Here is a 14408-nt window from a genome sequence, read left to right on the forward strand (position 1 = left end):
AGGCTGCAACCTGTGTTTAAAAAAAAGATAAATTCAGTGTATGGACAGGAAACTTCTAGGATACTCAAGAAACTTAACCATGATTCTTTCTAGAAAGTGAGACTAAGGGCATGGTATAGGGGGAAACATCTCCTTTACTGTATACTCATGTGTGTTGTTTAAATTTTTTAACATAGGAACGCATTTCTAATAGAAAAAAGGAATTAAAAGATACTGCAAAATATACAGTTATATTGACATGCTACCTAGAAAAGGACTCGTATTCAGGATACACAAAAAGCTCCCAAAAATGAGAAAAAAGGCACACAACCCAACAGAAAAATGAGCAGAAAGTATAAGCAGGCATTTCACAAAAAAGTTCAGTCAAGTGGCAAGCAAAGAAAGGTGCTTGATAGTCACCAGGAACACAAATGAAAACCATAATGCAGTAATTCCGCATACCACTAAAATGAAAGACAGTATCAAATACTGACAAAGATATGAAGTAAACAAAATTCTTACATGCTATTAATGAGTATAAATTGATACAATTACTTTAAAAAACCAGCAAGTTATCTACTAAGTCTAAACATATACATATTCCTTATAACCCAACAATACTACCGCACAGCAGCATTATTCATAATACTCCGGTATCAGAAAACACCAAAAAGTAGAATGGGTAATTTATGCTGTTGTAAAATGGAATATCACAAAGCAATGAAAAATCATTACCTCTCTATGCAAATACAGATGAATCTGAAAGTCATAATGCTGAAGGAAAAAAAGTCAAACACAAAAGAGTAAATATTATGTAATCCTTACATAAAATTCAAAACAGGGGCCTCCCCGGTGGCGCAACGGTTGAGCGCTGGGTGGCGAAGCTGCCCGCATCCTCTGCAGCGCTGGTTCGATCCCTGGCTGCTCCCCGGCCACTGGAGGAGGGTCCCATATGGCTTGCAGACCTCTCCTGCCGCCCGCTGCTCCCCTCAGCAGTGTACTTCAGTCCTTCAGCCTGCCCTGCTCCCCTCTCTGGCTCTGGTGAATTCTCTCACCCTCCCGCGCTTCTGACTATACCCAGTGCTTGTATAAATAAATAAATAAATAAATAGATAGATAGATAGATAGATAAATAAATAAATAAATCTTTTTAAAAGAAAATTCAAAACAGGCAAAACTTATCTATAGTAATGATAAAGGTCAAAATAGGTGTGGGTAATCAACTGGGGTAGGCCACAAGGGATTCCACCAGAGTCATGGAAATATACTAAGTATATGTCAATCTGGGTGGGCAGTAGTTCTACAAATGTAGCATATGAAAAAAAGTTATCAAATTGTACACAAAAATTCATCTAACTTAACAGAATGAGAAGACAAACCACAGACTGGAGGGAAGAAAAAAAAAAAACTTGATTGGGCCTCCCCGGTGGCCCAGCGGTTGAGCGCTGGGTTGCGAAGCTGCCCGCAGCCTCTGCGGCGCCGGTTCGATCCCCGGCTGCTCCCCGGCCACCGGAGGAGGGTCCCATATGGCGCACAGACCTCTCCTGCCGCCCGTTGCTCCCCTCAGCAGTGTAATTCGGTCCTTCTGCCTGCTCTGCTCCCCGCTCTGGCTCTGGTGGATTCTCTCACCCTCCCACACTTCTGACTGTACCCAGTGCATGTATAAACAAAACAAACAAACAAACATATAAATAAATAACATGCCTCTATAAAAAAAAATCGTTAAAAACAAAACAAAACAAAACAAAACAAAAAAAACCTTGATTAAAAGTTAAGCAAAAGTCCCAGGGGAAGAAATAAGCAAAAGAGCAGAAGAGACACCTTACCAAAAAAGATATACAAATGCTAAACAAGCATCAGAAAAGATTCTCAACATCATACATCACTAGAGAATTGCCAATTAAAATGAGATACCACTACAGACCTGTTAGAATGGCCAAAATAAATCCAAAACACTGACAACACCAAATGCTGGTAAGGATGAGGAGCAACAGGAACTCATTCAGTGTTTGGTGGTGGGAATGCAAAAATGGTACAGCTACTTTGGAAAAGTTTGACAGTTTCTTACAAAGTTAAATATAACTCACCATACAATCCAGCAATCACGTTCCTTGGTATGTGCCAAGCTAAAAACTTAAGTCCATACAAATAACTGGTACATGACTATGAGTTTTAGTCATAATTGTCAAAACCTGGAAGCAACCATATCCTTCAGTAGAGGAACGGATAAACTGCGGAACATCCAAACAATGAAATAGCATTCAACACTAAAGAGAAATGAGCTATCAAGCCATGAAAAGACATGGAGAAACCGTGGATGTATATCACTAAGTGAAAGAAGTCAATCTAGAAAAAAGGTACATAGTTTATTAGTTGCAATTACATGACATCAAACTATATGACATTTTGGAAAAGGCGAAACAATGGAGACAGTAAAAAAAAAAAATCAATGATTGCTGGGGGCATAAGGATATGAACAGGTAATGCACAGAGTATTTGAGGACAGTGAAACTATTCTGTATGCTACTATAATGGTGGTACACACCACCATGTATTTGTCAAACCAATAGAACATATAAAAATCAGGAGGGAACCCTAATGCAAACTATGGACTTGGTGTGATAATGCAGGTTCACGGACAATAGCAAATGCATCACTCTGGTGGGGAATGATGATAGTAAGGGAGGCTGTGCATCCCTGGGGACCAAGTCTATATGGAATGCTGTACCTCCTGCTCAATTTTGCTATGAATGTAAAAGTGGTCTTTAAAAACAAGGTACTTTTTAATTAATGAAAATATACACTTGACATATGCAGAAAACTAACCTATGCCCCAATTTTCAAAAAACAGAAAAAAGTTGTAAGAAGAAAAAGAATTTAAGATAATCTATGATGTTTAAAGTCAGAACAGAGATTACCCTTTAGGAGGAGCAGGTGATAACTGAAAGAGGACAAGAGGGAGCTTCTTGGGGGCTATTTCTTTAGCATTAGGCCTTAACACAGGTTATATGACTATATTCACCATGTGAAAATTCATTTTGCTATACACTTAAGATTTATGCATTTTTCACTATGTATGTTATACTTCAATTGAAAGTTTGTATTACAAAAGATACAATAAAATGCAGACATACTACCTATTCACAAAAAATATACAATCTGCCCAAAACTAATCATCTCCTCCCCACAATCTATAATAGTCTTCTTGCAGATGTAATCACTTCAATTAAAGACTTCACAGAAAATAAACTTTTTCTACCAAACAAAACGCTGCATACCCTAACAGATGGTATTACTGGTTGCCTCTACCATTTCACTTTGGAAATGGGAATAAATGGATTCACAACCTTTCAAAATCTAACCAGCTTGTAAGCAGAACTTCTATAACACCGCACGTGACTAACACCATCTTTCACCCAGCTGCCCAAGTCAGGAATCTTGCTGCCTTCTCTTCTCCCCACCTCCACCCCTGCCACTGCCCCTTCCCCCTCCTCCCCATTCAATCTGTCTCTGCTCTTACACTCAAGCCCACCTCTTCCATTCCCCCTGCCTCAGTGCTGTGGACTGACATGCCAGTGTGTCCCCCTTCCCCAAAGTCCTACATTCAATCCTAAAGCCCAATGTGATGGTGTTTGCAAAGTGATTAAAACCTGAGGACAGAGCCCTTGTAAATGGGATCAGTTACAAAAAGGATGGAGAGAGGTGCCTTATTCTTTCTGTCAGGTGAGGTTAGAGGGAGAGGACCGCATCAGTGAGGAAGCTTGCTCTGACCGGACACTGAACTGTCAGCACTTGGACTTCTGGCCTCCAGAACTATAAGAGAGAAATTTTTGTTTAAAAGCCACCCAATCTAAGCTATTTTGTCAGAGCAGTCTGAATGGACTGAAGTACACGTTTCAGTCTACATGCTTTGTCAGCTCGCCTACCAGAGTCCACTCAGGGTTGTTTCTTCCGCAGTCCACAGACCCTATGGTACATGGGTAAAAGGGTACTTGTCAATAGATCTAATTGGTATCCTCCACAGTCACGGGCATTTTCTGAGATGCATAAATATTTTTATGCATTATTCAAGGGGTCAATAGGTTTCACCAGATTGTCAAAGGGATCCATGACCCAAAAAGGTTTAAATGGTCTAAATGAATTCTGTTTCTAAGCTTATACCCTCCAGTTCTCCTCCACACTGCTGCCAAGAGCAAATTTTTTGAAACATAAATATCATCTGTTATCCATGTTTAAAATCCTTAAATGGTCTTAACTGCTTCCAGGATAAAATCTAAACTCAACAGCATGGCAAATCAAGTACATTCATAATTGGCTCACGTTCATCTTCCCAGGTTCATTTTGCTTCCTGCCATACACTGTAACTAACATACTGAACTGTATACAGTTCTGATTTCAGTGCTTCCTCACTCCTCTCTGCCTTTGCAAGCTGTCCCCCCTGCCTGGGAAGCCCTTCCTTATCATCACCCAGTGATTAACTCCTGCTTATCACTTGTATCCAGCTTAAGCACCCAGCTTCTCCTTAGAGAAGGCCTCCCACCCTCCTCCATGCCATTCAACAGCACGCCCAGTCACTGTTCTCACTATACAGTGATAATGTTCCACAGCACTTTCCACATGGTGTTTTGTCAGTTTATTGGTCTGCCTCCCCTTCTAGACTGTGAGTTCTTCTTAGGGCATATCATGCCTAGCAGAGCTCAAGACAGAGAACAGTATTTCACAAATACTTGCTGAATACAAGGGACTGGTTATGAAACACAGCCAAACTGGTCAAAAGCTAGTCAGAAAGCTCATCAACTAACTAGGTGGCACTGGTGTGGAGATTACCATAAATGCAAATTGCCCAGTTGAAGCAAGACAGTTCTGTATCTATTAATCTTCCACCAATGCTCCCTCATTCAAGGCTGGGAAGTTTGCCCTTAATAGATGTCATTACTAACATGGTCAGACACCGTGTCAAAGGTTTGCCTGGCATCAGAGATCACTAAACCTCAAAGCAACTCTAAGAATGTCTTTTTTAAAGATAAAGAGGCAAAAAGGTAAACTGCCCAGAGCCAAGCAAAAGTTATAAAGGTCAGTTTTAAATCCAGGTCTTTGATTACAAAGTTCATTCCTAGCAACCTGAGCGCAGTTGGCTTTCTGAACATAAGAGATCAGCATCAGCATGTCCTTCAACCTTGGAGGTGTTTTGAAAGAGCCCAGAGTTAGTTGGAAAGGGGGCAAGCTAGCCTTTCAGCAAATAAGAAAGGTTGTAGTCCTCAGATGACCCTACTATTAATTTTTTTAAGATTTAATGTGACTTCCCTCATAGGTATTAGTTATAAAATCTTTTAAAAGAGAAGGCTTGTAAGAACTGTTTTTCCAATAAGAGCAAGTAAAGCAAAAGATGAGCAAAACTTTGTTGAACTCTCCATCTGGCTTGGGGGTTGAAAAAAGAGAAACTAAAGAGTGGAGTCGGTTATGATAATATAGTAATGTGGTAATACCAATAAAGGAAAGAAAGTAGGTTGAGTCTCCATGGCCTGCTGCAAAGACACCATGAAGTGCCATCCTTTAATTGGATAATAAGGTGCTTTGGGGTGTAGAAGAGCGAGCACATGGGGTTATAACAGATAAAAACACCAATTCTGCTGAAAGCTGCTGCCATTTCCGCTGAACTTTAGTTTGGAATTTGTACCACAGCTCTCATACTAGGATCTTTGGCACTTCCCTGTAAGATCCCTGGGAACTCTTGTCCTACAGTTCAAGACATGAATGCTTTCTTTAATTCCATCACTACCTGTTCACATTAGTTTCTCCAGTCCTTACAGATGTGGCCACCTCTTATGTTTTGACTAAAAGCTGGTAAAAATAAGGAATCTTCATTGTCAATTACTATCACCCCACCCACCTTTTCCCATCCTCTTAGCCATCATACTCTAGTCTCCCCATAACTACTTATTTTGTCCTTACTATTCCAACTCACCTCCAAATCTGGTATTTACTACAGTTCTGTCCAGTGACTTTTCTGCACCCCATATGTAAAACAAAACCAACAGTCATATCTTTCTGCCCTTAACTCCGAAGGAAAACACATCCTAATGTATTTAATGCATCTACAATGGAAACTATTTAAGTAAACCTAATCAACTATGGTATTATACTACCTAATGTTGTGGTTAGAGACATATATCCATAAAACAGGTTTTCCTGTGGCTATTTTCTCAATCCATATTGATATTATTGAAATCATAAATCCCTAAAGAGACTATCCAATGTGTTTTCACTCAAAACTGGGCGTCAATAAAGTGAGACAACTGTTCCTTAATTAACTCTTGCCCAATATATAAGGAAAATGATCAGCTGTTAACAAATAAGATGCATATTTTAAATACATCTTAGAGGTGCTACAGAATGGCGTGGAAGGAGAAGTAAGAAACAGATGACAAGGAGAGCTATTTAATGGTGACCTACGCAGAGAAACAGGGAATACAGTTCAGAGTTTACATCAGCAAGTCCCACCAATCAAGAAAAGAAAAAAACGTAAGTTCCGCTAAGCAAACATTTTTGTGAGTCAGTGTCCAAGAACACTCCTTTATTTTTAAAGGTGAGTAGCACACTTTTGTATTATATTAAAAGGGAAAGGCAAACTAGATAAAATGTATAAAGTCAAAACTTTGCAAATACATGCAAAGTTTCATGTGCAAACACAACAAAGACTTGAAAAACCTGGTTTTCTGGATTTCAGTAGCATCTAAAGAAAATGAAGAACACCATTCATGCTTCCCCAGGCACAAAAACCAAGTAATCATAAATGTCCAGAACAACTCACATGAAATAAACCACACCTTCTCCCACCCTCCAGTTTATTTTTTTTATTTCTTGCTGGTTAATTAATATGCTTCTGGCCAGTTTAAGAATGACTGTATTATTCAGTCTAGTTCATAACTCATTCATTAAGTCCCTCTGTCCCCAAAAAAAAAATTATTTCAGGAGATAACTTTGCCAACACAGCTATCCATATCCTAGAAAGGGCTGAAAATTGAAAAATGATATGAAATAGGCAGATAATCTGAAAGCACAGACATGATCAGCTAAGTCCTCCAACCAAACTGTGTTCCCCAAATTCCTGCCCCTACTCATTCCAGTAACCATAAACTACAGTGGTTTCCTCATACTGTGTTATGAAATGCAAGCATGTCAGAGAAAATCAAAACCTGACTTCAAAATGAGTTATTTGTGATACTTGTTAGTAGCCAGAAAATTTCTCCTTCCAGGAAGTGTGGCTGAAAGTATGGTTATTTTATATAAGTGCACACCAACTTGCCAATGTGTAAGAATCCAAGAAATAGATAAGACATCAACAACTGTTACTCCACAATACGCTACTTTAGCAGAAATGAGAAAAATCACTTCTTTCAGAATGTCCCAAGTATATCACCACCTAACTCTTTGCCAGGTCACTAATGAGGCAACAATGAGGCTAAACAGAGACTGTTCACAAACTGGAAACACAAAATGCTGATATGGTCTAAGTTCTCCCCTTCTCCACACCCGCAAGCCAGAGCAGCAACACACTACACCAATAACCTCCCCCAGGGTATTCTTTTGCCCTAACACAAAATTACACCTGCCTATGATACAGGACATTTGGTACTGATGAATAGATGCAGTTAGCTAGTTCTGCATCCTCCTCCTTACCGCATTTGTCCTGCCTCTGGTTAACAGTTACAGTCACAATTCCAGATGTCCAGCACTGTTTGCAGCTCTGTTCCCCACCCTCAAAGATGACAAGTCCTTTTCACTTATTTTGAGCCATTCCCTCAACCTAGTATTATTGCAGATCACTTTGGTTTTTCCCACTGCTATTATATTTCCAATATAGCCTTATGTATATAGAAACTTGAAATTACTACAAAATCCAGTGCACTAATCCCTAATCATATACCAAGAACTGTCATGAGATTAACATTTGTGAAAACAAATTATTATTCCTCTACAAAAGGTGAATACCTTAAAAGTAATTCTCTCACTAAAGAGAAAAAAATCTTCTGGTCCAACACCTCTCTATACAAACCTCTGACACAGTGCTAAGAGCAATGACTGACTCAAAAGCCAACAGGAGAAAAAATGTTCAAATTATAGTCTAATTCGTACTGAAATTTTAATTCCCCAAACTGATCAAAGGAGTACTTCCCAGTAATGTGAACTAACAATAGCATTACTTTCCCCAACGGAATTAAATTTGCTAAAGCTGGAAAGAAACTTAGAGCTAAATTAAACAAGCCCCTCATTTTCAGAATATGAGAAACCAGGGATCTGGAGAACTCACAGAAAATAGGCTTAAGTGTCAATTATATCTCAATAAAACTGGGGGGAGGGAGAAAACAGGCTTGAAAGTGCTGGCTACCTATCAAGTCAACATTCTGAAATGGCACTATTTGAAAGAACTTTCTGGGAGGATGAATTGTTCTTTATCGGTGCTCCCCAATTGAGTGGCTACTACCCATTAAGGTGGTGAATATTTAAAATGTGACTAGAATGACTGGAGAACTGAATTTTTAATTTTACTTAGTGTTAATTACCATGAATTTCAATCATTATATGTAACTAGTGGTTACCAAAATGAATAACATAATTCTAGAATTTGGTCTTAGATTCTGGTTACTAAACATTTGAAATAAAGTTGCTTAACCTCTGTTCTGCATTTAATACATATAGGAAATTTCTTCCTTATGTCTAAATATCTCATTCAGCAGCACAATCTTGTTATATAGGGACCCAGCCCAGAACAGGATCAGCCTGTTTCTCAAAGCCCCTAGTAAAATGAGTGACATCAATGGCATCATCCACCCAGCTGGAATGAAAGGCCCTCTTTTGCAAACCACTGTGACAAAAAAGTCTCACAACATCCAAAAAGTTAAAATCTGTAATACTTCTTAAATATTTCATTAAAATTTTACAAGTGTTGAGTCACTTACTACATGTGGCTTTTTCAAGATCCTTTCTTCAAAGAGGAAAAATAATGCTTAACCTCAATCTTGATCTATGATTGTTGCAGGATTTCAAAATCTGCATCACTTTGCAGACTCAACCTCCTTATAACATGATAAAAAATCCAAACTATATTATTTCTCATCCTCTTAAAAGGGAGACGATAATACCGAAAATCTCATGTTAACTTCTAACTCATAAAAGCAATTATCTCAAACCAATATAACCAAAGACCATTTTTAAAATTTATTTCCCTGTGTCCCATCACATCAAAGGGTCAAATTTTATGTTTTCTGAATATACCAATGTAATCATGAAAATGGGGCAAGCAGATAAACTCACTGACAGTGAACACTTCATTTAAATCATGTGGTATCTTTAGATGCACACAATATTCAAAGATGCACAGTAAAACTGCACAAACAAGCTGTTTGTTTTTAAGGGAATGTTTAAAGAGGTTTTATAATAAGGGATAATTAGTGACATCACTGGAATGAACATTCTACTGATGTTCTAGAGATACATGTTGTGTTCACAAGAACTTGAAAGCCCAAGCTGGTTGAAGTGTGGCAATATGCTCCAATTGTAGGGATGAGACTGAAGATTCAAAACCAGTGTGAGGTCACCCAAGCCAAGGAGCCAAGCACACTAGCCAAAGGACTCAAAGTGACAGAAACAGACTTCTACAAATTCACAAAACCTGGACTCAGTGGGGAGAAGAAAGAGAGACATTCTATTTAAGCTCACTAGTCAGTATCTTGTGATTACCAACAGCAAAATGGAATAAAATTAAACCACATTGTATGTTCAATCAACTTTCCATAGGTTGTCATTCCAGTAATGGAATATACTTTGTGAGACTACTACTCTAACTGCCTAACTCCATCTTTAGCTAAAATATATCTATAAACCAGCAAATCTACTTGCTAAGTAAAATGCTTCAACAGATCACCAAAAAAAAAAAAAAGAAATACTAATAAACTATATCTCCCTAGAGAAAACGTACCCATTTTCTTTGTTACTCATTAGAAAGAACTGACTTTTTTAATCAAAATAATAATTTACCTAATAAAGTCCACATTTAACTATTCCATTACTCCCTAAATACCAGACTAAACATTTATGTCTACTACACTTTAAACTTCATTATGAAAGAAATGGTACTTCCCAAAGATTCTATAAAATTCATTGCAATAGATTATCTCCAATTGTGAAAGCAAAATAGTAATAGTAATTGAATTTTTATATTTAATAAGTAGAATTGGGAAAAGAAGCCCACCATCATCCTAATTATCCTTTCTATGATCCCATAACATACTCAGCACATTTTTAGTTTCTTCTTCCTGTCTTCTGTATAATATTGTAGATTTAGAAAAATATTTGTACCTCTGTCATTGCCTGACTAGGTAGCTTAGTAGAGCATGAGACTCAATCCCATAGCTGTGGGTTCAAAAACATTTGTGTAGAATCTTTTCCTCCATACATTTTAAATCTCTAAACAACTTTAAATCTCGCTTTAACTAATATCACTTATATCTGTATGGTCTAAAAGTGCTCCTGTATATACATCTATTTCAACTAAAGAAAATGTATCAATTAACTTTCCGATCTGACAATTATAAACTAGCACTGTATCTGAATGATTACTGAGTAACTAAAATGAGTCAAGAAAATGTTCCTATTTCACTAAAATATTTAAGTCCCTATCTCAGAAACAAACTCCTTAAGATTATCAGTCCTAAAAACACTGGCCTATACAAACAATTCCAAATCTTTTTAAGTAGGTAAATTTTCAATAATTTCAAGTACAAAAGTTTCCCAGTGGAGTGATGGTGGTCTCTCAATGACATGAAAACTTAATTACCTCCACATATCTCAATAACATGTTAACTAAATTACCGCCACATAATTACCTAACATAAACCAAGAAGAGAGAATGAGAAATTTGATGTGTTCTAAGCATTCACACATTTGCATTGTATGCTCGCCTTGGCATTCTCCATTCCAATTGTGTTCCCCCAAGAAAGACCTCAAAGCTCTCCTACTTAACCAAACCCCCTGATTGGTACCCTAACTGGACAATCGTGGGCAACAAGTCCTGCAGCTTAAGTCACTGGAGAGAAGAGCAATCCTGAAGAAACTGCATATAGTCTTCTGGTGCCAGAATACTTTGCTGATACTCCTCTGCAAAGGGCAGTATAGGCCCTGTCTAGTTGACTTTACAGACCTAGAGCTTCCACAGAGTGCAAGGCTGACAGCAGCTTTTAAAGAACACACACACTTTTGTTTTTTATGAGACAAGGCAAAAGATACCTCCTAGTGGCATTCACATCATTGCTGGCCTGGATTCTCCTGAAAAGTCTTCTGTAGCTCTAGAACTGGGCAACACCCCACAAAAAATACAGACACTACATTCATATAGACACACACCATCATATCCACACACCCAGGCCACTTTCAAAATTACCCAATAGTCTTTCAAATAAAATCAAGTTAGTATCTGCTCAAAGTTCTTCAAAAGCACTCAGTTACAAAAGTCCAAAGTCCTCACCATTACCAATGGGGCCCTGCACCATCAACTGCTCTCACAAACTCAGCCTCATCTCTAGCTGATGATGCCCTTTTACAATCTAGCAACTGACCCCAAGGAACTTTCAGTTGCTCAAGTGTGTAGTGCTCACTCTCACACTCTCTCATGGAAGCCTTCACCTTTGCTATTCCCTCTGCCTGAAAGGCTCCCTTCCTTGGACCCATTTCCATTCTCTCTGATGTGACTTCCTCCAGGCTACCTTGAATAGGTACCCCTTCCATTAAACCCTCTACCAACCCTAGAACACGTCATAGGAAGGGTCACTTTACTTCCCTATGTCTCCTATTCCCAGCATCCCCTTGTCCACCAATATAGCAGAGGCACTCAAATATTTGTTACCTAACAATCTGGATATAGCTGGTGCAATGAGGAAAACATGTTCAAAGTCAGTTACACAATGGAAAGTAAGCAGTCATTAAACATCTGTACAAAATGCAAACTACACAAGCCTACAAACACCTTTAGGAAGGTTAAAACATTACACATTTAAAAGAATACTTTTCGCCACAAAACTGTTACCATTTTACTCAATTCTTCTGTAGGCCAAATTGCAGTTATAAAAAGCACCAGACTGGAAGTATCAAAAAAGCAGCCCTGGTTGTTTTGGTCAAGTATGACATCAGTGTAACTACTCCTTCTGCTACCACCAAACTCTCTTGGCATCACTGAGAATTCTGTGCTCTAACTGTAAAAGGCTATTACTCCATTTCCTTAGTTCCTAAGTCTTGATAAAAGTCTTTCAATAAGAGTGCCACTCAAGATAATGGTTATCCCAAGGACCTAAACATGTTGCCAAGACACAAACCTCTAATCCATCCGGGGCATTAGATGCCAACAGCAGCTACTTTTCTTTGAGCCACATTCTTCTTACAGTGAATAACAATCTGAGGTTAACACCAGACTTTTCCAGGGCAGCAGACTAATGTCACAGATGTGATGGGACTAAGCACTCTAAAGAGCTCACTAGCTCCACCCTAAACTGTATGCAAGGGTGAGTTACCCACTTCACTAAGCCTCAGTTTCCACTTCTTTAAAGAGATAAAGATTCCTACCCCAAAAGATTCTTGTGGGAATTAGGTTGTCCATGAAAGCACTCAGCTGACAACCCGGTAATTATTTTCAAACCACACAGAAAACTCTAAAACCTAAAAATATTTCACATCTTCAGAACTTTTGGTAATGCTGTAATTGATGTTTAACTAATGTCCTTCCACCAAAAAATTTCTGAGGAAAAGTCAGAAGGTTGAGAAAATGACAATCAAGGTCTTCATCATAACCTTAGGATTTGACAAATTCCACAGAAATGGACATTAAAAGTGCACTTTCTGATCTTCTAAACTCCCAAAACCATAGACTGAGTTTCTACACTAAACATAATAGGATCTGGGAAATAACAAAGATAAAATACTTCAATACTTCTTCTCAAGAAGGGCTCACTAGAAATAATCATTTCCTTACTGCCTCTTACTATCTTTAGAAAAGAAAAAGAAAAGGCTCAATCAGAAAAGTTGGCATGCAAAGCCCCCAGTTCCCTTGCAATATACAGTCATACGACAACACCTGTTAGGTAAGAGGGATGGCAATCCATGAAACTCAAAGTGTTACAAGGAGAATTTAACTGTAACTACAGGTGGGAAAGTTGACTTCCCACCTCATATATTTACACTCTAACACAGGATGGCCAAGTAATAATATAGGCTGGCCAATGTGATTATTTTTATCATTTAAAAAAAAAAAAAAACAACAACGAGGAAGGGAATTTGAGCCAAGCAAATTTGCTCCACGTTCCCAGGTCAGACTGGCTTGAGTTTTTTTGACAAGGAAATTTTACAGCTCCTCTAAAGCATGTTTTAAATAAAGGTGAGACCCTCAACAGCCCCTATAACTTTAGCGCAGTCCGGGTTCTGGGCTCGATTTTCGAAAACGGGTGACGTGTGGACAGCTTCCTAAAATCAAATGGGGCACTGGGATATAATTTAGGAAGTGATGATGCAAGTCTCCGGGGACAGGGAGGAGGGGAGGTGAAAAAGTCAGAGGAAATACCCTCCGGACGCCTGGGCATCAACTCAGGCCCGGGGGCCGATGGGGGCGGGGCGGGAGGGCTGGCCTCGCCGGCCCAAGGGGGCACCCCGGCTCCACCCGGAGGTGCCCTGGCCGCCCCCTCATCCCTCCTCGCCGCCCTGCCCCCTCCCCAGCGGCCTGGGCGGACCCGGCCGGCCCGAGCCTCGGGCGGGCGAGCCCCGGAGGGTGGCAGCACCGCCGGGCAGGGCCTCGCCGGCCCACCCCAGTCCCCGCCCGAGCCCCTCCCCGGGACGCGGCCCCGGCCCCCTCCCCGTAGGCCCGGCCGGGGCCCAGCCCCCCGGGTTCCGGCCTCCCGGGCCCGGCGGCCGGCCCCGCCAGCCCCGGCGCCCGCGCCCCCACCCTCGCCCCCACCCGCCGGACACTCACCCCCAGAAGCCGCAGGGACAGCGAGGCGGCAGGCTGGGCGCTTTGCTGCGCTCGCTCCCGGCGTCTCCCATGGTGCTCGGCGGCGGCGGCGCTCGGCGGCGGCGGCGGCAGCGGTGGCGGCGGCTGGGCCTGGGCCCCGCTCGGAGGAGGCGGCGGCGGCGGCGGCGGCGTCCCGGGGGCTCGGGGCGGGGGGAGGGGGAGGGAGCGGGCGCGCGGGCGGGCGCGAGTCCGGGGCTCCGAGCCGGGATTCCAGGCCGGTCAGCTGGAGGCGGGCCGCACCACCCAGCCTGCGGAGACGGGGGGGAGGCCGGGGGAGGCGCGGGGCGGAGAGGGAGGGAAGCCGAGGAGGAGGGGCGAGCGGGTGAACCGAGGACCGCGGGGAGGGAAGACCCGGCGCCCTCGGCAGCTCCCACCGCCG

The 14408-nt window shown here is 41.0% G+C and overlaps 1 protein-coding gene across 2 annotated transcripts in view; it reads right to left on the reverse strand.

The window, feature by feature from the left end:
* ZFAND3 (zinc finger AN1-type containing 3) overlaps positions 1-14061 on the reverse strand; it is a gene marked incomplete at both ends in the record, with an annotated part of 297840 nt that extends 283779 nt beyond the window's left edge. For both annotated transcript variants that reach the window (XM_084256965.1, XM_084256964.1), the window contains one exon: positions 13991-14061. In XM_084256965.1, the coding sequence (XP_084113091.1) occupies positions 13991-14061 (71 nt within the window). The remainder of the gene's footprint in view (positions 1-13990) is intronic.
* Positions 14062-14408: the final 347 nt, after the last annotated feature.

The sequence above is a fragment of the Talpa europaea genome (assembly GCF_964194135.1).
Source record: "Talpa europaea genome assembly, chromosome: 2".
Lineage (NCBI taxonomy): Eukaryota > Metazoa > Chordata > Mammalia > Eulipotyphla > Talpidae > Talpa > Talpa europaea.